Source organism: Helianthus annuus, chromosome 3 (genome assembly GCF_002127325.2).
Source record: "Helianthus annuus cultivar XRQ/B chromosome 3, HanXRQr2.0-SUNRISE, whole genome shotgun sequence".
NCBI classification, from domain to species: Eukaryota; Viridiplantae; Streptophyta; class Magnoliopsida; order Asterales; family Asteraceae; genus Helianthus; species Helianthus annuus.
This window is the reverse complement of record NC_035435.2, coordinates 163,488,261-163,510,676: the sequence shown is the minus strand read 5'-3', so window position 1 is coordinate 163,510,676 and position 22,416 is coordinate 163,488,261. Positions and strand designations below refer to the sequence as shown.

The following is a 22,416-nucleotide window of genomic DNA, read 5'->3' as shown; positions in this document are numbered from 1 at the left end:
TTAAACACTAGCCTTTTGTGTTTAATCTCAGTTACACAATTGCACATTCTCGAGTCTAGACGAGAACATAGGACTAATCCTAATTCGTTATATTTTGTCTCCTTTGTTATTTTCTGATTAGCCCTTGCATGGGCAAGTCATTTTGATAGAAGTCCCGTTTAGGGCAACCATATACTTGTCTAAATTTAATGGGATGATTAGATTCCTATATTATAAGATCTACCATTGTGAGAAAATGGCAAAATCTATAAAGGACAAGACCTAGCTCGGGATAGGGCCAAGATGGTAGTTCCTCAATTAGATTCAGATCCTTGTTAACATCTCAAATTAGGATTGCTCTGCGTTTAATATTAAAAGAATCTTAAAGGTAAAACCTAGCCTAAATGTCATTGCAGACATGGCCAAGATGGTACAACCTATTCAAAAAGATTCAAACCTTGTTAACATAAAGCATGTTAATATGCTTGACAAAGTGTGATCCGATAAAATCACATAAGTCATTATTAAAAAGGGGTTATTCTGAATTCCTTTATTTATATAATCATCCCCTAAGGATGAAGTGCCCACGGGCTATAATTAACGTCCTCTGGGACTAAAGACAGTGGTAGCCTACAACTCCCTGTCAAGAAAAGGTAATGAACTTTGATTCAAACCTTAATGCCTCAATTCTATAAAATCCTGGTTTAATAATTAAATCTGTCTACGTGACTAGGCCTTTTGTGCTATTGTATATAACATAGGGTTATCCTGGATAATTAACTAAAATGGATATTATAAACCATGGTTAATAAATCGTTTAAAACGATAAAACTGTGTAAACTTCCGTATAACCTCGACTTTATTTAATTTTATGTAGCAATTAAGGCTACATGGCGAGGCCGGAGGAAGTAAACAGTCATTCTCTGGAAAATGACGATAATGATAGGATTAATATAACCAAAGGAGAGCTCCGTACACTGATTGATACAGCTGTATCTAAAGCTGTGAAGGAGCAATTCAAGGAGGTTAGTGAGACGTATAGTAGAACCTCTTCGGTACCTCACTCTAAGTCTGTTCCTAAGACTCATTCAGAAGCTCATAGCAAGCCACCCTCGAAGAAGGATGGACCTAAGAAAGAGGATGTCAAACATTCATCAAACCAACATAGTGTTCCATCCAAGAGAATAGTGTTCGATGATGAGCCACGTACCAAGTCTTGTACTTATAAGTACTTTGTTTCCTGCAAACCCCGGGATTTCACTGGGGAGAAAGGAGCAATTGATTGTATGACTTGGTTAGATGAAATGGAGACTATTGTTGATATCAGCGGATGTGCTGAAAGGGATATAGTGAAGTATGTATCCCAATCGTTCAAGGGAGAGGCACTGGCATGGTGGAAGTCTCTCATTCAAGCTGCTGGGAAGATCCCACTCTATAATATGACATGGGAGCAGTTTGTTGTTCTCATTAAGGAGAACTATTGTCCACAGCATGAGGTGGAAAGGATTGAATCGGATTTCTTATCATTGGTGATGTAGAATTTAGATTGTCAAGCATACCTCACCAGTTTCAATACCATGTCTAGATTGGTTCCTTACCTGGTGACACCAGAGCCCAAGAGGATTGCTCGCTTCATTGGGGGTCTAGCCCCAGAAATCAAAGCCAGTGTTAAGGCTTCGAGACCTACTACTTTTACATCAGTGCCTGATCTATCTCTATCCTTCACCTTGGATGCGGTCAGGTTAAGATCGCTCAAGAACTCTGAAGAGAGCAAGAGGAAGCGTGAGGAGGATAGCTCACGAGGGTCGGAGAAGAAGCACAGGGGAAACACTGAGTCCAAGAAGTTTGGGTCTGGAAAAGGTAGTCAGCGAGCAGAGGAAAAGCCAAAGTGCTCAACTTGCCAAAAACGCCACTTTGGAAAATGCAGGATTGAGACCAAGTCTCAATCAGGATCACCTGCATGTGGGTTATGCAAGTCTAAAGAGCATAAGACTATTGATTGCAAAAGGATCAAAGATGCTACCTGCTATGGCTGTAACGAGAAAGGGCACATTAAGACTAACTGCCCTAAATACGCTAAGAAGCCTGAGGAAGCAAAGAAGACCAATGCTAGGGTCTTCCAAATGAACGTGCAGGAGGCCATTCAGGACGACAATGTGATCACAGGTACTTTCCTCGTAAATGATGTATATGCTAGAGTACTGTTTGATTCTGGCGCTGATAAGTCGTTCATAGATAACAAGTTTTGTAAGTTGCTGAATATACCTGTTAAAACCTTAAGTGTGAAATATGAGGTGGAATTAGCTGATGGTACCTTAGAAACCGCCTCAACCATTTTAGATGGATGTTTTATATCCATTAGGAACCACTCTTTTCCTTTGTCCTTGCTTCCTTTGAAGTTATCCGGATTTGATATAGTGTTGGGCATGGATTGGTTATCGCATAACCAAGCCCAGATCATCTGCAACAAGAAGCAAGTAGTGATTAAGACTCCGTCTGGTGAGTCACTTACCATTCGAGGAGATACCCAACACGGATTGCCTGAGCAAGTGTCTATGCTCAAGGCATCTGGGTGCATGAAGAAAGGTTGTGTTATTTATATGGCACAAGTGACAGTCGACGAGCAGAAGCCCAGGATTGAAGATATTCCAGTCGTTTCTGAATACCCTGAAGAACTACCTGGTTTGTCACCAGATAGGCAGGTAGAATTCCGAATTGACATCATCCCCGGAGCTGCACCTGTTGCGAGAGCACCTTATAGGTTGGCACCAACAGAGATGAAGGAATTGAGGACGCAGCTAGATGATTTGCTAGCCAAGGGTTTTATAAGACCTAGTTCGTCTCCATGGGGAGCGCCAATTTTATTCGTCAAGAAGAAGGATGGATCAATGCGTCTATGCATTGATTACCGTGAGCTTAATAAGGTTACTATTAAGAATAGGTACCCATTGCCCAGGATCGATGATCTATTCGATCAGCTTCAAGGGGCAAGCTACTTCTCCAAGATTGATTGGAGGTCAGACTACCATCAATTGAAGGTTAAAGATGAAGACGTACACAAGACTTCGTTTAGGACTCGCTACGGTCATTATGAGTTCTTAGTGATGCCTTTTGGGCTCACTAACACACCTGCCGCATTCATGGATCTCATGAATCACGTTTGCAAGCCTTATTTGGACAAATTTGTCATCGTCTTCATTGATGACATTCTCGTATACTCAAAAAGTCAAGCTGACCATGAGAAGCACCTCCGTTGCATTCTGAAGCTACTTCAACAGGAGAAACTTTATGCCAAGTTCTCGAAGTGTGAATTTTGGCTTCGTGAAGTCCAATTTCTTGGACATGTTGTCAGTAAGCGTGGTATCTAAGTAGATCCCGCTAAAGTTGAAGCTGTCATGAACTGGCAAGAGCCAAAGACGCCCACGGAGATTCGCAGTTTCTTAGGATTGGCCGGGTACTACAGACGATTTATCGAGAACTTCTCAAGAATTGCAGCACCCCTGACTTTGCTGACTCGCAAGAATAGTAAGTTCAATTGTGGGCCTAAGCAGCAAGAATCCTTCGATATATTAAAGCAAAAGTTGAGCAACGCTCCTGTTCTGACGTTGCCTGATGGAATTGATGAGTTTGTAGTATATTGTGATGCATCACACACCGGGATGGGGTGTGTGCTTATGCAGAAAGGCAAGGTCATTGCCTATGCTTCACGTCAATTAAAGGTGCACGAAAGGAATTACACCACCCATGACTTGGAGCTGGGTGCCGTTGTGTTTGCACTAAAACTGTGGAGGCATTACTTGTATGGAACCAAGTGTGTGATCTATTCAGATCACAAGAGCCTTCAGCACCTGTTCAACCAGAAGGATTTGAACATGAGGCAGCGACGCTGGATGGAAACTCTGAATGATTATGATTGTGAGATAAGATACCATCCAGGTAAGGCAAATGTGGTTGCTGATGCCTTAAGCAGAAAGGAAAGAGTGAAGCCTATAAGAATCAATGCCAAGAGCATTGAGATCAAGAATAGTTTGAATGAAAGATTGTTAGCAGCACAGAAGGAAGCAGTGCTGGAAGCCAACTATCCTGATGAGAAGCTAGGAGTAACTGAGGAGCAGTTATCCTACGGCAAGGACGGAATCCTAAGATTAAATGGACGAATATGGGTTCCTGTTTATGGAGGACTTCAGGAAGTTATCCTCCAGGAAGCCCACAATTCCAAATATTCCGTTCATCCTGGAGCCGATAAGATGTACCAGGATCTAAGGGCTAATTATTGGTGGATAGGCTTGAAAAAGTCTATAGCCACTTATGTAGCTAAATGCTTGACGTGTGCTCAAGTTAAAGCTGAGCATCAGAAACCGTCAGGATTACTGCAACAGCCTGAAATCCACTTGGAAATGGGAAATGGTGACAATGGATTTCATCACCAAATTGCCAAAGACTAAGAAAGGAAATGATACTATTTGGGTGATAGTAGATAGACTGACTAAGTCAGCACATTTCCTACCTATTAAGGAAACTTACAATTCTGACATGTTGGCCCAGTTATATGTTGATAAGATTGTGTCTCTGCATGGAGTACCGGTGACTATTATCTCGGACAGAGATACCAGATACACATCTCATTTTTGGAAATGTTTCCAACAGTCTTTGGGCACGCGATTAAATTTCAGTACGGCTTACCATCCTCAGACGGATGGGCAGAGTGAGCGTACAATTCAAACATTGGAAGACATGTTGCGTGCATGTGTGATCGATTTAGGAGGTAGCTGGGATAGGCACCTACCTCTGATCGAGTTATCCTATAATAACAGCTACCATACCAGCATTAAGGCTGCGCCTTTTGAGGCACTATATGGTAGAAAGTGCAGAACACCCATTTGTTGGGCAGAAGTAGGAGAAGCTCAATTATCAGGACCAGATATAGTCCTGGAAACGACGGACAAGATTGTCCAGATTCGTGACCGCCTAAAAGCTGCACGTGATAGACAGAAGAGCTATGCTGATGAAAGGCGAAAACCCCTCAAGTTTGAGGTTGGTGATAAGATTCTGCTTAAAGTGTCACCCTGGAAGGGAGTGATGCGATTTGGTAAGAAAGGTAAGTTAAGCCCAAGATATATAGGACCATTCGAGATCATCGAATGTGTAGGGTCAGTGGCTTACAAGTTAAACTTACCTGAAGAGCTTAGTGGCATTCATAATGTCTTCCACATCTGCAATCTGAAGAAATGTCTAGCTGATGAGTCGCTAGTCATACCACATACGGATGTGCATATAGATGAGAGCTTGAAATTTGTGGAGAAACCTTTGTCGATTGAGGATCCACAGGTTAAGAAGCTTCGGAGGAAGCATGTGCCTATTGTAAAGGTTAAATGGGATGCCCGCAGAGGTCCCGAGTACACGTGGGAGGTAGAATCCACAATGAAAGAAAAGTACCCTCAATTGTTTCAGTAAATCTCGAGGTCGAGATTTCTTTTAAGGGGGTGAGGATGTAACACCTTGAAAATTTATGTCCAATAATGTATCGACACGTGTCATGGACTTAAAACGTGTAAAGGATTGATTTTGAGGGACTAAAGTTGACAAACAAGAAATCTATGTGCGTAAAAGGATTCAAAATGTCAACAATGAGTAAATATATCTTTCAATAACCCTACATGATGTTTATACCCTTAAACGAATAAATCATGGATCATACGAAGCCAATTGTGAAAGAAAGTGAGGAATTACAAACTACAAGGGCTAAATGTGTCAACATGTTTAAAGTATACCTCTGAGTGATCTTTTAGTAGACCCAAAGCTTTGTAATGGTTAATTATACTCAAAAGAATGTGTGATAAAAATTTCACAAGGTTTCGATAAAGTATGAGAAAGTTATGACAATATTCGTATGCGAGGGGTTAAAAGCGTCAAACCGCAAAAGTATGTCAATTCGTAAGGTTTCGGACCTTCCGGAGTATGACCATGAGTTTAGTATACTCTAATTAACCTTTAGATAGCTTAGATATAGGCTTAGAGGTGTTTGGTGCGCAAAAATAAACTTTTGTGTCATGCAGGGACTAAAAGTGTCAAAAAGTGCGCAAGTTTGCACTTTCGCGCATATCTTGCATTCTGAATATCCCCGGACACCCAAAAATTTATGTAAGCACTAAAATATTTTATTTTAGTGTTTGGCTTGATAAAATTCCATTCGTCGCGTAATTTGGATCGTTTTAAGCGTCCGTCCGTGTTTCGTCGTAATTAGCCGAACAACGGGACCGTACGACCAAACGAACCGACATCCGGCATATTTTTGAGCATGTTTCATGTTCCCTATGCTTAGTCATCTTTGTAGAGCCTTAAAAATGGTTTAACGGGCCTCAAATGTGTCGGGAATGACAATTGGGAGTGCAGGGGCCAAAACTGTCAATAGTTGAAAGACCCCATGTGCAGGTCAGGTCCTTACGGACCGTATGAGGGACCTTACGGTCCGTATAGGGGTGCCAGTAACCTGATTTTTGAAAACCAGCTTTGGTTTTGCTCTTGTCTCTCAATCCTTGAATCTAGGGGCTGCCCATTGTTTTGTAAACTATGGGTATGAAGTGTAGGGCTGAGATTGAAGCACGATTATCGATGAACGATCCTAACGGCCCTCAAAAACCTATAAATACCCCCTTGTTCTTGGCCTTCCTTGCTCATTCACTTCCAATTTTGCTCTCTAACACTCAAATCTGAGGAGCCTGATCAAGGGAACCTCCTTTTGAGTGATATTCAAGTCCTTTGGACTTTTGTAAGTGATTCCTTTCATGCTTAGTTGTTTGTTTAGCGTTTAAACCGAAAAGTCAAGCGTTATCGATAAACACTTTGACTTTTAATCGGTTGAGCCATGGTTTGCGTCAAACATGGCTACGTGGTCGTAATTAGGTAGGTATTTAACCCTCTAAAGGGCACCTCCTAATTACCACGTTTACTTAGTTTAATTGTCGGGTCAAATTAAAGTCAATCGGGTTGTTTTAAATAAAATTCATAACTAATGATATAAATCTTTAAAATCCGTTTTGTCACTCTAATGACTTGGTAAATATTAGTTGAACATGTCTAAACATGATTCAACCCGACAATTCTAAGTATAGGCTCGGTTCGCAACCGAAAGTCGCAAAGTTTGACCTTTGCTTTGACTTTCAGTTCTGACCCGAATTAGCTTGAGTTTATTTATGCCTTAGGGTCCTTTGTGACCATGTTATATGATAGTATAACCTCCCAAAGTTATACTACTTGGTTCTTTAGAATTAAAGACCATCGCATGTTTCCATAATGCCTAAATGTGACCATAATGCCCTTTAATGTTAAAACAATATTTTTGAAGATGTGAAAGGACTAAAACCTTTATTACTGACCTATAAGCATGTCCATAAAATTTCACATCAGTTTGAGGTCTAGATTAGGAGATATGCTCATTAGCGTAATTAAGAAGCTTTTCGGTAAATTAACCGTATGATTAGCATATAGCCTATCTAAACCCAATTGTTGATACCAAACTTTTTACCCACTGATGTAATATAATATTTTAGGATTTTTATTTATTTTTGGGTTGATCATAACCTAGAGTTCTAAGCTTGATTCGGTAGTTGTCGGTTTTACCCTTTAAGCCATAAAATGAGTTTTACCAAACCTTTTGATACCAAATCTTCTTCTACTGATATAATATGATAATTAGAATATGTTAAGCCTTTTGGAATAGTAAAAATATCAGCTTTCCTTTAAGAACCCGGAAATAGCCCAAAATCGCCTTTTAAGCGTTTTTAACGCATAGTGCATATTAAAACCATTTTAGGTGTATAAGACTTGATACCTACTGATGTTTTAAGTAAACTTTCATACTTTAACAGTAAGCAAAAGTCTTAAACTCAGAATTCTAGTTTTAAGCCTATGTGAAATTACCAAAATGCCCTTAAGATGCATAGTTTGGTTATAAGTGATAAATTTCACATATAGGTTATACCCTACTGATGTAACTTAGTAAATTAAGTATTTTTACTGATATAATCAGAACCGAAACTCAGATTACTATTTAACCTCTTTTATAACCTTTAAAATGACCAAAATACCCCTACGGGGCATAAATTGGTTTTAAACTCGTTTTGGGCATAATGGAAGATATCCTACTGATATCACAACATATCAAAGGCATATTAACTTATGGAACATGTTCATGATTCTTATGGTTACCCGTTACGCATATTTCGCGTTCGGATCGGTCTATGTAACTAGTTTACTTATATTAGCCGAAGTGGGTCAAACCATATCATTTTTGTCTCAAAATTCAGAATGTGTTTAAGTTACCCATATTAAACAAGTATTCAAGCTTGTTGGGTCAAAACCACATTCTAAGCCGGTCTTCGCTTCTTCATGCGTTTGAACCGTGCCTTCCTTTGAAAACTAACCGATCTAAGGCTTAGGCTAAATTAAAGACCCGTTAGGATTCTAATAGGTTATTAAAACCTTCGTTCCAGATTAGGAGCCCAGTAAAAGCTATCTGTACTTTCTGATTTGATATACGGCTGGGATTGAATTTATATTCAGCTCAGGTAAATACCCTTAACTTATTTTCCCTATACGGGCTTGGGATACAGTACTATAAAAGTACCGCTTGGTCGGGTGTATGTAGTCATTTAAATCGTATTGTGATTGATGTATTTACATAACCTGTTTGATATGTATTATTTGGTGTATGGCCCTTGGGGGTTAAATGACCATGTCCCGGATATCCTTGGCATCATTCATGAAATGGCCACGACCTAAGCACGGGGTGTAGGCGTACACCTGACAGCTGCATTATGTAAAAACTGGTATCCCACTATAAGGAATCGACCTTGTGGGCATTATACCTGTGGCGTGTCAGTTAACTTAAGTCCGGCCCTACAAACCGGCCCTAATGGACGACAAATGAGTAAAACTGTATACAAGATTATTTTGAATAATTGTCCCAAGTTATAAAAATATTTTGCCGAAGTGCATTTAAATCAATTTTCAAACTCTTTTCAAAAATGAGTCAGTTAAGTTGTATTTACCAGTGCAAACTGACGTATTTTCCAAAAAGGCTAAGTGCAGGTGCTAGACGAAATAGGCTGGCTACTCCAGGCATCATTACTCAAGTCTCGCAAGCTTTAGATGTCAAAGTCTGTTGAACAGTTTTCCTTTTTATTTGATCCGCCTGTGGATCTGTTTCGACTGTGTTGTAATACTTAAACATTACATTTTGTTCAGTTGAAATACATCTATATCTTTTGCTTCCGCTGTGCATTTTATATGTTGTGTTGTTTGACTATGATGATATCAATGACGTCACGATACTCCCCACCGGGCCCACCGGTGACACGTGGAAAATAGGGGTGTGACATTTTTCTTGGCCCCGATTGCAACAATGAAAATGGCGACCTGGATTTTGTGAGGTCCTCGAGGTACGGATCTTGGTTTCAACCACATATGCAGTATACCATGATGAATTGTTGAGCAACCCTCTAAAATTAGGGTTCTGATTTGAACAGGGGGTTCTGATTATTGTTTGATGAATCGTGAGGTAGAAGATGATGAAAGTTAGGGTTTTAATTGGGGTAAAGTGTCTTTATATATGGGATAAAAAGAATGGATAAAAAATGCAAGTAAAAACATTTTTTAAGGAAATCCCAAAAATACCCCTGTTAAAAACTGGGTTTTTGGATGGAGTTAGACAAAATGATCAAAATGGCAACAAAATGGAAAAGTCAGGGACCCAGAGGCGAAAAAACTATTTGGACTAAAATGGCAAATTTGGACAAAACTCAGGGACTAAAATGGCAATTTACTCTTAATAAATATATATGAATATGAAAAAAAAAACAAAAAAAATCATAAAAGACAAAAAAGTTACTATTCATTCTAATGTTACGAACTAGTGATTTTTTCCCGCGCTTCGCGGCAGGCATTTGGTCGGTATTTGTTCGGTTTGTTACGTTATTGACATACGCTATAGTAATCAAAACAGAAAACCTTACATCGATCAAGAACAATAAAAATGAATATCGATACTGCTACCGATGTTGTTTAGTTGATATCAGTTTGGTTGGTTTGCGTCTTATGTTTAGTTTTTTTCAACATTGCCATATAAACTTTAATGAAAATGGCTATTGTGCCGCTATTGTAACAAACCGAACCAAAACCGACTAAACAACATTTGTATCGGTACTTGTGTTTATTTTATTGCTTTTACTTTTGATAAACTAAAATTGTATCGCTACCGTACTGTACCGAACAGAACAACCGTATTGGTATGTATTATTTTTATGTTTTCTTGTTTAATAACAAATATCGTGTCGCTACTATAGTGAACCGAATTGAAACCAAAAGAACATCAATTCGGTACCGATATTTATTTTTGTTGTTTTTCTTTCAATAAACTGACATCGTATTGCTAACGTACCGTACAAAACAACATCAGTTACTGATACCTATATTCATTTTTATGGTTTTTGGTTTCAAAAATCTTTAATTAATACAACTCTATTTGTGACGATAAATGAATATCGGTATTAGTACCGTGACAATCTAGACTGATCGATAACGTTCGAACAACATCGGTGTGGGTACCCGTGTTCGGTTTTCGTTTTTGGTCGATATAGAACACATATTGATTTCTATACCTAGTGCATGAATCGTACCGGTACTGTAATGAACCGATACCAATCCAATACCCGTGGTAACGTATCTTCATAATGAGCCGGAAAATAACTTGGCATGCTAAGAAATAAATAAACATAGATACAGATTTAAATTTTTTTATTTGAAAGGTTAACGAACGTACGTTATCACTAAAAAATCATATTGAATGCTAAATACAATATTACTATTAAAAGATTAAAAAAACAAATATCTAAGAATTATCAATTACTATCAAAAGAATAATAAATTGTTTGTTTATGTTTGAAAAAGAATATATGTTAAATCAATTAAAGGGATGATAATAAATCAATTAAAATTAAAACTTAGAAAGAATTAATACTAAAATCCTACAAACACTGTTCATGGTAACTTTGTATTAATATGTATAATATGTATAATATAATATATAATATGAATTACTATAGATAGATAGAATGTTATGAATATGAATTAATATAGATAGATGAGTTAATTGCCAAAATCGTCCCTGAGTTTTGGGCACGTTTGTCATTTTCGTCCAAAATGACCTTTTTGTACCATTTTGCCCCCCACGTTTGACATTTTTTTGTCATTTTCATCCAAATGACTAACTTAGTTAAAAAAACACCGTTTAATGAGGGATATGTTTGAAATTTTACATTATAAGTAGGGGTATTTTGGTTTTTCTAATTGGAACCACTTTCACAATTGAAATGTTACCTTAAATTTCAGAAAACCTGCACACATTCATTTAAGTTATTCGGATAACATAAACTTTGTAACATTTAGCCCGTTTTTGTTGAGTGTTGAATGTTAATCTCACTTGTTTCATGACTTTGTTCTCTTAGCTATTACTTTTATCATTTATTTTAATACTAGTGGGAAACCCGCACGTTGCCGCGGAGTCGACAATTGTAAGACGCTAACAGTTCATGGATCGGTTGATGAAATGCATTAACTGTAAATAGATTAAAATAGATTAGAAATATTACACATTTTAAACACGTCTTATTTTAACTATAAATAGATTAAAGTAGTTTAGAAATATACACTATCAATGACAATTGTAAGGCACTATCAGTTCTAATCTATAAACACATTTTATTTTAAACTGAATGTTAAGATCAGGTATGCATGTGATTGTTATACAAATATAGCATTAGCTTTTATTATATCAATATATGTATATCAATTCTCATGCACTTGTAACTAAAAGACTGCAAGAATCCTCAGAAGTTGATATGCATGATCCTTACGATATTGAAAGTTGTAATGCAAACCTTGTAGATCAACGTAGCCTTTACCCTTGTTATAGCTCCTTTCTCGATGTCGGTCCTTTACCTGTGAGGCGTACCGAAACCCAAAATCGAAACCAACTGACTACCATAACTCATTACAGGTCCGGTTTCAATATCCACAGCTTTAGCGGTCTCAGATCAGTTTGATCTTCTGTCAGTTTGTCCATTCTGCTTAGCCCTATCATGAGGGGCAATTCTATGGTTCACTACAAGAAATAAATTGTTTTAAGCTCATTGATATGAAAGCCTTAAAACATTAGTGGGAAAGCTTACTTTAAAGATATTTTCATATTAGTACCTTCTCTCATAAAGGTGGGATAGCATATTGTTCTAAATTCTTTGAAAGTATACAAGTTTTTCTAATTCACTAATGCAGGACAATTTGTAGACTTATTAGAGAGAATAAAAAGACTGGTTGTAGAGCAAAACCTTTTTTATGAAAAGACACGATTCGCTTGAGCCACCAAAACATTTTGAAAGTATAGACAATATTCATATTAAGAGTCAAAACACACATTATAACATCTACCATAAAGTGGTCATTGATTTGGTATTATCCGAACATGGCAAAAGTCAACAAAACGTTTTTTTTTCCTGAAAGATAAAACTAAAGTCTTCAAAAACTTTATTTAAAAATAAGCTAATCTAGCTTATACACTGCTATAGCCAACGAGAAAGACCCCACTTCTGTTTGTAAATAAAGCTTATTTGATTCTGCACAAATCAACACTTCTGTCTCACACCACACTTTTAGGACCTAAACGCCTCGCATTTGTTTTAACCAACATTCTCCTTTGCACACGAAAGGTACAACATTTCCACACCAATTAATACAACTTTCATAGCAAATAAAGTGAAAATAAAGTATATACCTCAATATTGAGAGGAAAGCTTCTTTTCCAGACCATTCATCCTGCCATTTTAGATCAGTTTATGGGCTGCCTTGGTATTTCTAACTACCATAACAACATGTGCCCCTGATTCTGCCATCTGTATGATCAATTGAAATGAGCCAATGCAAATGTTAGAAATCACCAATATCGAGCACTATAAAGGCATGTACCTGGTCAATGAAGGGGATAGAAACCCTCGAAACACGATCTCCTCTCAAATCAGGGCACTGCAAGTAAGCCTAGGAAACATGAGCTTAAAAACAGAAATGTGTGAATATATCTTCAAGTGTACAGATTTAAACGTGTCACGTACAATCATTATAGCAGAACTATCACTTAAGCTTTCCATCTTCCTACCCCTTACCTATATTTTGCAGATAACCAATAAAGTGTTTTACAACTTTTTAGTACCACCATATTTTGTAGATCACCAACAATCATTCTCTAATACTGTATCCAGCTCTTTATGTACATAGCATTTTTTTTTTGTAAAATAATGAAATGAGGGCCGGGGGAGGAGGGTACCGATTTACCATGAGTAATCCGCAACAAGAAATGACCCAGCAATTCAAACCAGTCGTGTATGCTGACTGACCTTATATCCTTCGGTTAAGAAAAGTTTCCATCATTTTCAAGTCCATTTTGGTACCATACCGGTACCGAACCGTACCGGGTATATTCGGTACCGGTACCGGTACCGGTACTCACTTTCTCTGTTTTTCGGTACGCTACCGGTATTTACGGGTAAAACACCGTACCTACTTTTCCCGTTTTTCCGCACCGGTACTTTCAGTACCGAACGGGTACCGTGCTCATCCCTAGTTGTTAGTAGCTTATAACCAAAAATTCAAAAAGAGAATAAGTCACAACAATTAACAATGTGATCTTTGACTTGAAATTGCTCTAAGTTCTAAAATATTATATTGCACATTATATTGAACACACAGACATCTTAGTTATACTTGACAAAGTGGGCAAGTCGGGTGGGCAACTGGGTCAGAACGGGTCGTTTTAAAAATAGCCATTTTGGTTCTTGACAAAACGGGAATGAGATACCAGCAAAGGAAAAATAAATAGAAGATAACCGAAAGTTGAACCAACAGAGAAAGATTCACAACAGAACCAAACTCATACATCTATTTATGAAAATCTTTTGACCCCTTTGTTAATCTCTATTTAACTACCATCCTGTAATTAATTAAAAACTAATAAAAATCTGATATTGAAGCAAGAAAAAAACAAGGACAGAAGCAAATCGTAGGGATACTTCAAATATGAAATACCACACTCTACCCTCCTTAAATTCATCTTTCTGATAGTGAAAATAATGTAGGGTGTATATAGGTTTTTCATATGTAGAATATTTGGGTTAAGTAAGAGGGACTAACCCTGTCCCATAGGCCTATGCCCTTTTGTCTGCCTTATTCCTCAAAGTGTAACAGTTTAGTATGCTTAGGGGTCACCTCTCCTTTAACCTCCTTGACCTGAATTCAGTAATTGCAGTGATGTTGAATACAAAGGTGAAATTTTAAAGACATACTAATGGAGAACCCGCGCGTTACCGCAGAGTCGACAATATGGAACGGAAAATATATTTTAAACCTTAAATGATTAAAAAATCATACATAAATTGTGTGTGTATAAAAGCACCCACGTCATGGGGTAATTTTTAATGGCTACATGGGTAATTTTCAACGACAATTTTAAGGTTAATTTAGCTATTCGTGAAATAAAACAAACAGATAAAGATTAGACCCGATTTGACCAAATTGATTAGATGTTTAATTTAAATCCTCATATTAACTTATTGAAATTACCTTGCTCTCCTCTAATTGAAATCAACTTCGAGTCTGGCATAAACCTTTGGCCGAAAATGACTTTCATCTGTAGCTTTGTTCCCGGTTGTCAAATTCTGGGCCATGTCGGACGCAGCTAGAAATAACCAATCAACAATGTTAAACTAAATAATGTAGTCTTTTGAAAGAAAAAACATCAATAACATCTTAAAAAAAATCATCAGCCCTCAGCCATTCAGTCATCAACATGAACATGGATCTGGATAGCATTTCCAGTTAACTATTGTCAATCATATCAAGATCCATTAAAGAATATTTCACACAATAGTATAAACTAACCTGGGTAGCAAAAAATCGTTTACCAAATTCAGATTAAAGACAAATTCGGATTAAAAAGTTGTGCATATAGATAGTTTACCATCTCTTTTAACAATCAAAACGCGACTGTATAAACTATCCTGGCTAGCAAAAAACAGATTCGGATTTGGATATTTGATTATAAGACGTTCATCTTTCTTACCAGTACACCATTTAAATAGAAATATCCACTCATAAACTGGCATGTGAATTCAAGAAACAATATAAATATGACATTCTGAAGCAATGCTATTCCATTATGAACACAAGTATAACCAGGATTAAGATTAACCTAAGATGTTTAGTGAATCAAGATCCAAGGAATATTCAGTAATCTTACCTGGTCAGAACGCCTCTTGGATTCGAGCAATGGCGTCACGGACAAGAACCGAACAAGAACATGCCACTTTCTTCCTCCTTGGGAAACCCTAATCGAATACCTTTGGTCACTGCCCACACTCTTTCTCGTGGTTGACGTCCATCCAAAGTTCAGCGTAATGTTCGTTGTACCTGTAGACAGCCAGAAAAGTTTTCATCTGACTTCCATTGGCGAAAGGATATATCACGATGGTCAATCAGAGGGTTAGGGTTACGATTCACTTCCATTGGCATTGAATTGAAGGATTTCACCAAACAGGGAGGGGAAGCAACGCCGATTCAATGCTCTCATCAATTGAATCATTAATCTTCAGTTACTCAAGGGCTAATCAATTGCAATCGATTGAAACATAAATATTCAGTGAATCATCAACTGAATCACTCCAAGATACGTAAGAATTGAGTGAAACCTCATTGAATGAGGGCAAATTTGGGAGCAGAGATGAAAAATTAGGGTAACAAAGCGTGACTGTTGGGATCACGTCTTAAAAAGTTGCTCGGAAATTACATTAATAGACATGGGAAATGCTTATATATATTATATAGATATCTATGTTGACTTTACTTGATAATTATAACTGCTTTTTTGTTATGAACTTAATGCATTCTTTTAAGTTGTAACAACCGAAATTTAGTTATAGTTTATTTGATAAGTATACCATAGACAGTGTTAGTAGCTATACATGTTCTTCATATATCCATAACAATTGGGTCAGTTTCTACCTCCTTCACGTCTCTCTTGAACATATCTTTACCAGAAGTCAGATCTACATCCGAATAAAACAACTGACCCAACCCGGACAGTATGATGACCCCCGCAGGGTCGTCGGAGTTTAGAGAGGTGAATGCACGCGCCATATTTGTCATCATCGGCTTCGTCAACGACTTTGGGCAGTGGTAGAGAGGAATCCAGTGATGCCAGGTGGTTGGTGGAGGTGGAGGCGATGGGGGTGGTGGATTATGACGATGATGGAGGTCGTGGCGGGGTGGTGGTTGATGGCTGTGGTAGTTGGGTGGAGAAGTACTGTCTGCGATGATTAACATTTATACAAAGCATGATGATCAGATTTTTTTTGGTTTGAGTATAATATATAAATGGAAACAAATAATCAGATATACATTTTTAGATAATATATAAAATCATAAAGCCAAATGACCAAAATACCCCTACTTATAAATGTAAAATTTCAAACATACCCCTCACTCATTAAACGGTGTTTTTTTAACTAAGTTAGTCATTTGGATGAAAATGGCAAAAAATGCCAAACGTGGGGGGCAAAATGGTACAAAAAGTCATTTTGGACGAAAATGGCAAACGTGCCCAAACTTCAGGGACGATTTTGGCAATTAACTCTAAATAGATAATTTTCTCTAAATAACATTGATCAATATTTAGGATTATTTGTGTTTACCATTTTATATTAAAATTTTATTTGTTTTTTTTAATTTTCGATCAATTTAAAACACGTCTCATCCTTGGGTGCATATCACGACTTTATTTATGTGGTTTATTTTATTCCAACTGCCATAACAATTGCCAGTATATAATAACATAATATACCCCTTATTCATATACTTAAGCTTCTTATTCATATGCTTCATAACTTAATATACCCCTTATTCATATACTTAAGCTTCTTATTCATATGCTTCATAACATAATATACCCCTTATTCATATACTTAAGCTTCTTATTCATATGCTTCATAACTTAATATACCCCTTATTCATATACTTAAGCTTCTTATTCATATGCTTCATAACATAATATACCCCTTATTCATATACTTAAGCTTCTTATTCATATGCTTCATAACATAATATACCCCTTATTCATATACCCAATATTTATAATCCCTATATCATATCTCAAGCAAACCAACTATGAGAGGTCTCAAATCATTCATGAAACATCAGCTGGTTACAGGCGCGATTATCTACGATAACCAATAGGATTTTTTTAAGCCATACCCCACATTGAGATAAAAGATTATAAACAACAGCTCCCCCAATCTGTAGCAACAGACGATAGTTGGTTTGCTTGAGATATGATATAGGGATTATAAATATTGGGTATATGAATAAGGGGTATATTATGTTATGAAGCATATGAATAAGAAGCTTAAGTATATGAATAAGGGGTATATTATGTTATGAAGCATATGAATAAGAAGCTTAAGTATATGAATAAGGGGTATATTAAGTTATGAAGCATATGAATAAGAAGCTTAAGTATATGAATAAGGGGTATATTATGTTATGAAGCATATGAATAAGAAGCTTAAGTATATGAATAAGGGGTATATTAAGTTATGAAGCATATGAATAAGAAGCTTAAGTATATGAATAAGGTTGGGGAAAGCGGGGATAGGGATAGCGGTCTGGTACCAGTGTTGCGCTTTCGTGATCGGGAGGGTCACGGCCCTCGCAACTCACTGCTTTTAGCTCTATAAAGAGCCGCCTCTCCTCAGAGAGATTGTAGCAGTTATCTATTTTCAAACTCCTTAGGGTGTAGAACTCATCTCGGGCTACTAAAGAATGGGAAGAAGGTAGCTAGCAGCTTCCATAGCTGTCTGGGATAGGCCACAAGGTGAAGCAGAAGGGAATTCATGGACAAATTAGCTGTTCGGGAGTCAATAGACTGTTCGGAAGTAACTGATCCCACATTAGCATTAGTAAGGGAAGAGAAAGACCTGATTGACCTAAGGCAAGAAAGTGTAGCCCAACCAATAGCAAGTGAATCCGAAGAGCTCTTTTGCGTATAGTATAAAGGGCCTCTTTTCGACGTGCATCAGATCCGGGCAGCTAGGAAGGAAAACTCTGAAGCCAACAGGTTGTTTTCAAATGTGCACATGAAGAAGAAATGTTGGGGAGATTAAGTGCCTAGCCCTAGCCTTAGATGGAGCAAAGCAGACTGAGGGCATTAACTGAGATCCGATTCCATTCCTTCTCTTTCTGTGGCATTTGTCCTGTCTTCCAAAAAAAGGAAATTTTCTATCAATCTTCAGATAGAAGTACACCAAGCTAATCTCACTAGTCTTGACTTTAGCATTCTTTTCTTTCTTTTTAGGGGATATCTTAGCTATTGGATTAACAGCATCAACAGGGCAGGAAAGCTGTACCAGGAAGCGAAGGGAATGAAGTAATTGAAAACGAATAAGGAGAAGAATGTAATAACTTTTTTGATAGGGAACGAGCGGAGCCACTCGACCTACGGGATAGGGCGTTAAACAAGGTAGGTAGCGAGAGGGTACGTAGAAGCTTAAGTATATGAATAAGGGGTATATTATGTTATGAAGCATATGAATAAGAAGCTTAAGTATATGAATAAGGGGTATATTAAGTTATGAAGCATATGAATAAGAAGCTTAAGTATATGAATAAGGGGTATATTATGTTATTATTCATAACATAATATACCCCTTATTCATATACTTAAGCTTCTTATTCATAATCGGTTCCGGTTTCTCGTTTTAAGGGTTGGAACCAGTTATTGCTATAACCGGTTCAGTTCCGGTTGCGGTTATTTGACCAAAAAAACCATACCCTATGTGCCGATTCTAGGTAGGGTTCAGTTCCGATTCTTAAGAAACTGGGTATTAAAATACCCTTTTTTCGAGTTTTTATACCCTATTATTTCCTAGTTTTTTAGTTCTATATTTTCGGACTTTTTAATACTCTATTGCGTTTTTATTACCCTACTTTCTTGTATTTTTGTTTATTATTATTATTGTTAAATATGCATTGTATGGAAAATTAAAATAAATGCACTAACATAAATTTAAAAGAAAAATATTAGAATCATGTATCGGGTATAGCCGGGTATAATCGGTTCCAATTCAGGTTCAAGTTCTTGTTCAGTTTCGGGTATTAATCGGGTATGATTGGTTCCGGTTCCAGGTATTAAGATCAAAATGCATACCCTATCTATACCCTACGGGTAGGGTAGGGTCGGTTCCGGTTTTGGTTATTGAATACCCGGGTATTAAAAAAACCGGTTCCGGGTTTTTTTACCAGGTACGGTTCCGAGTATGGTTTTTTGTGCACCTCTAGAAATAACAACTAAAACCAAATTCTCGCCGCATCACGCGAGAAATCCCACTACTTATCAATAAATGGCCCAAAGCTGAGAGAACTAGAAAATGAATTTCCATTATTATCGAAAATCATACTTGAATCTGGCCTAAGCCCCCAGTTGGAAAATGAAGCCTGACCTTCAAATTGTGTGTTGCGGGTCAAACCCGACCCGATTACGCCATTCATGTTATTGCTGCCATTTCAGAAATGAAAAGAAGACAGAATTGAAGAAGAAGAAGAAGACAAAGGTGTTACAGACCAAACACAAATGAAGAAGTATTGCATAACATATCCAATATTTGCAGTCTGCACCAAACATAAATGAAGACAAAAAAAAAATGACAAAAACAGTAGCCAGACTTCATGGTATGTGTAAGATAATGTAACATCTCACAGAGATACTATACAAGAGGCTCCAATGTATATGAGACAAAAATAAAATAAAATCAGAAACATGTAAACCCCATGATAAGATAACTGTCTGAACCTACATAACTATATTGTCACGGAGTCGGCTTTCGAGGCCCCGGTTGCCCCGAAGCCACCTAATCCATTCCGCTTACGATATGGGTCACTGGATTGTGGCTGCAAATGCTTTAACTTTACATCAAATTGTTCAAGTTTGTTCTCGGTTGAACCGAAGTTTAAATACATAACATGACAAGTTCAGGGTTTGTAAAAGTTCAACTTGAATTCTTATAAGGTTTTTACGCCATGTACGATATATAAATAAACTCCAATACCAAGTCTAGTAAGATTAACTAACATTAAGGAGACATACTAATTCCCAAACAAACTATAGACAAAAAAACAGTTAAGTATAAAAATGTCTAACCAACTGTTAAAGACTATATTATAAGGCTCGACGTTTCCTCCATCGCACGATTCAATCCCTCCACGGTCTCCTTCCATCGCCTTTCAAACTGTTCAATCTCTTTCCGGGCCTCACTCATTTTCGGGGCTAAATCTTCCATCTTTGCTTTCGCCTTCGAATACGCCTCATCACAAGTAACTTTATCAGCTTTCGCAGCGGCAACTTTGGCCTCGAGTTTCGCCTGTTTCTCCTTTCCCTTTTGTATTTCTTCATATAGCCGCTTAACGTGAGCTGTAATTGCATCAAAATCACACTGCGCGTCTTCAAGCTCCCTATTAACTCTAACATATCTTTCTTTCGCCTCGGAGAACTCGAATGCCGCTTGTTCGTGCAACGCCTTTGTGTCAAACGCATGATGCGGTTTCTGTCTAGCTAAAGCCTCTTTGTCGCAATGTCGATGGATAACAGAACACACGGCTTTGTACACTGGCATGTAATCAATCCCAATAGAATCAAAATATATAAACGCTTTCGACGATAAATCAATCATTTCATTAGCATTTGCAGCCTCTTTGATACCGGATATCAATACCGATGATGCACTCTTTAGCAAGTTGACAAGCTCTTCACCTATTCTGAACCCGCCTGATCTCGATGGAGGCTTGAGTTTTGATAAGTCCGGGTGTTGGTAAACATCCGCTTGAGGATGCCCCCTTTTCTTTTGTGGGATACACGCAGTTGGATCATTAGGTGATCCAACCGCGGGTGAGGGAGACTTTCTGGGTCTCCCGCTTTTCTTCTTAGGGAAACTGGGTAGTGGTGGTAGTCGGATGTATTCCAAATGGAGTGATGGTGTGAACCTCATACTACTATGGTTATGAGCAGATAACTTCTTTTTTCGCCGGACCAGGCTCATCAATATCAAAACACTTAGGGATATGTCGTCTTAAATTAGATGTCCCTGATCTTGCATCCGTAACATACACCTGCCCGCAAGCACTGCATTTTGCTTTTTTGTCCCCATTGGGTGCAATCGGTAATAGGTCAAAATAGTCCCAAACATAAGAACGATGTTTACCCGAACTATAGGTATTGCGATGTTCCTTATGTTCCCCTACTATACTATGTTGTCCAAATTCCGAGTTGTTTGACATACCTTTCAAAATAATACTCAAATTTAGTTATTGCAAGCTAAGTTAATGTAGTTTTGTAGACAACAAAGTGTAAAATCAACGATTTAGTGTCAACGATTTAGTGTCAAATAATGAGCTAAACTTGCTACACACTAGTTTCATCAGTTAATTCTTTAAATAATTACAAGCATGAAACACTCAACAGCATTAAAGAGATTATAACAAGTTCAAGCAAAAGAAACACACCACAACCATCTATCCTCCAACACTTTATTATATTATAGGTTTTATTTTTTTTATATATGTGACATAAGTCAATAATTCACTCCATACTCCCATACTGATTTTTCTAAAAAGCCAATAAATCAATAAGTTGTTTCAAAAAGCTTAGCCAAACATGCCCTTAATCAACCCAACTTGACCCGTGAATAAAAGTTTTAACTTTTTAAGTGACCCATTTCAACCCCTTATTTATTTTTTTTAACCCAAAACAACTCATTGTAGTTTTTAAAAGGGTAAAATGACCCATTTAATAGCTTCGGGTTAGGATTACCCACTCTAAGTTTGATTGAGGCTCAAAACCAGGTGGGTGTGGGAGACCACTACTCTGATTAACAGACCAGCCATAAGAACCTGACCCATGACACCCTCTGTTCAAATATAACAATGGAACTTCTTGCTTTTCATCCATACATTTACTTAACAATAATCTCACACCCACAATCACAAAAGATAACAACAAGTATTAAATCTTAACCCTCTAAATGCTGCAAATTCTGACCTAAAAACCAGAAAAGATCAACTAAAAGATCAATGTGTGAAAAAGATTGAACCTTTTGCACCAAGAAATTGCAAAAACAAAATTTCTTTAATGCTAAGAAAGTTGGGGGAGACAAACCTGTGAGTGTGTGTACGAGTACGATCATGAAAAGGATGTGCTTTTAACATTTTTATGCAAGTCAAATTAAAAAGATGTAAAATTGCAGATGGGACTTGTAGACCATGTGTAGTTGTGAAGAAATACAATGTCTCCAT

General features: G+C 37.4%; 1 protein-coding gene and 1 long non-coding RNA gene across 4 annotated transcripts; both read right to left on the bottom strand.

The window, feature by feature from the left end:
• Positions 1–12,099: 12,099 nt before the first annotated feature.
• Positions 12,100–15,861, bottom strand: LOC110930490. Of its 3 annotated transcripts, XR_002587863.2 has the most exons (8): positions 15,320–15,861; positions 14,644–14,758; positions 14,215–14,310; positions 13,360–13,429; positions 13,140–13,190; positions 12,997–13,053; positions 12,806–12,923; positions 12,100–12,139 (listed from the first exon to the last, which is right to left on the bottom strand). It is a non-coding gene; the product is annotated as an uncharacterized LOC110930490 (long non-coding RNA). The 3 variants fall into 3 exon arrangements; XR_002587862.2 differs by lacking the exon at positions 13,360–13,429; XR_002587864.2 differs by lacking the exons at positions 13,140–13,190; positions 13,360–13,429.
• Positions 15,862–20,164: 4,303 nt separating this feature from the next.
• Positions 20,165–22,387, bottom strand: LOC110930491. Its single transcript, XM_022173803.2, has 2 exons — positions 22,280–22,387; positions 20,165–21,404 (listed from the first exon to the last, which is right to left on the bottom strand). Exon 2 carries the CDS (start codon positions 21,162–21,164, stop codon positions 20,283–20,285), a length of 882 nt encoding a protein of 293 aa, XP_022029495.1. The 5' UTR covers positions 21,165–21,404; positions 22,280–22,387; the 3' UTR covers positions 20,165–20,282.
• Between the last annotated feature and the right edge of the window lie 29 nt (positions 22,388–22,416).

Coding starts and splice junctions, on each gene's coding strand:
- LOC110930491 (XM_022173803.2), bottom strand. CDS start 21,164: ATGAGCCTGGTCCGGCGAAAAAAGAAGTTATCTGCTCATAACCATAGT.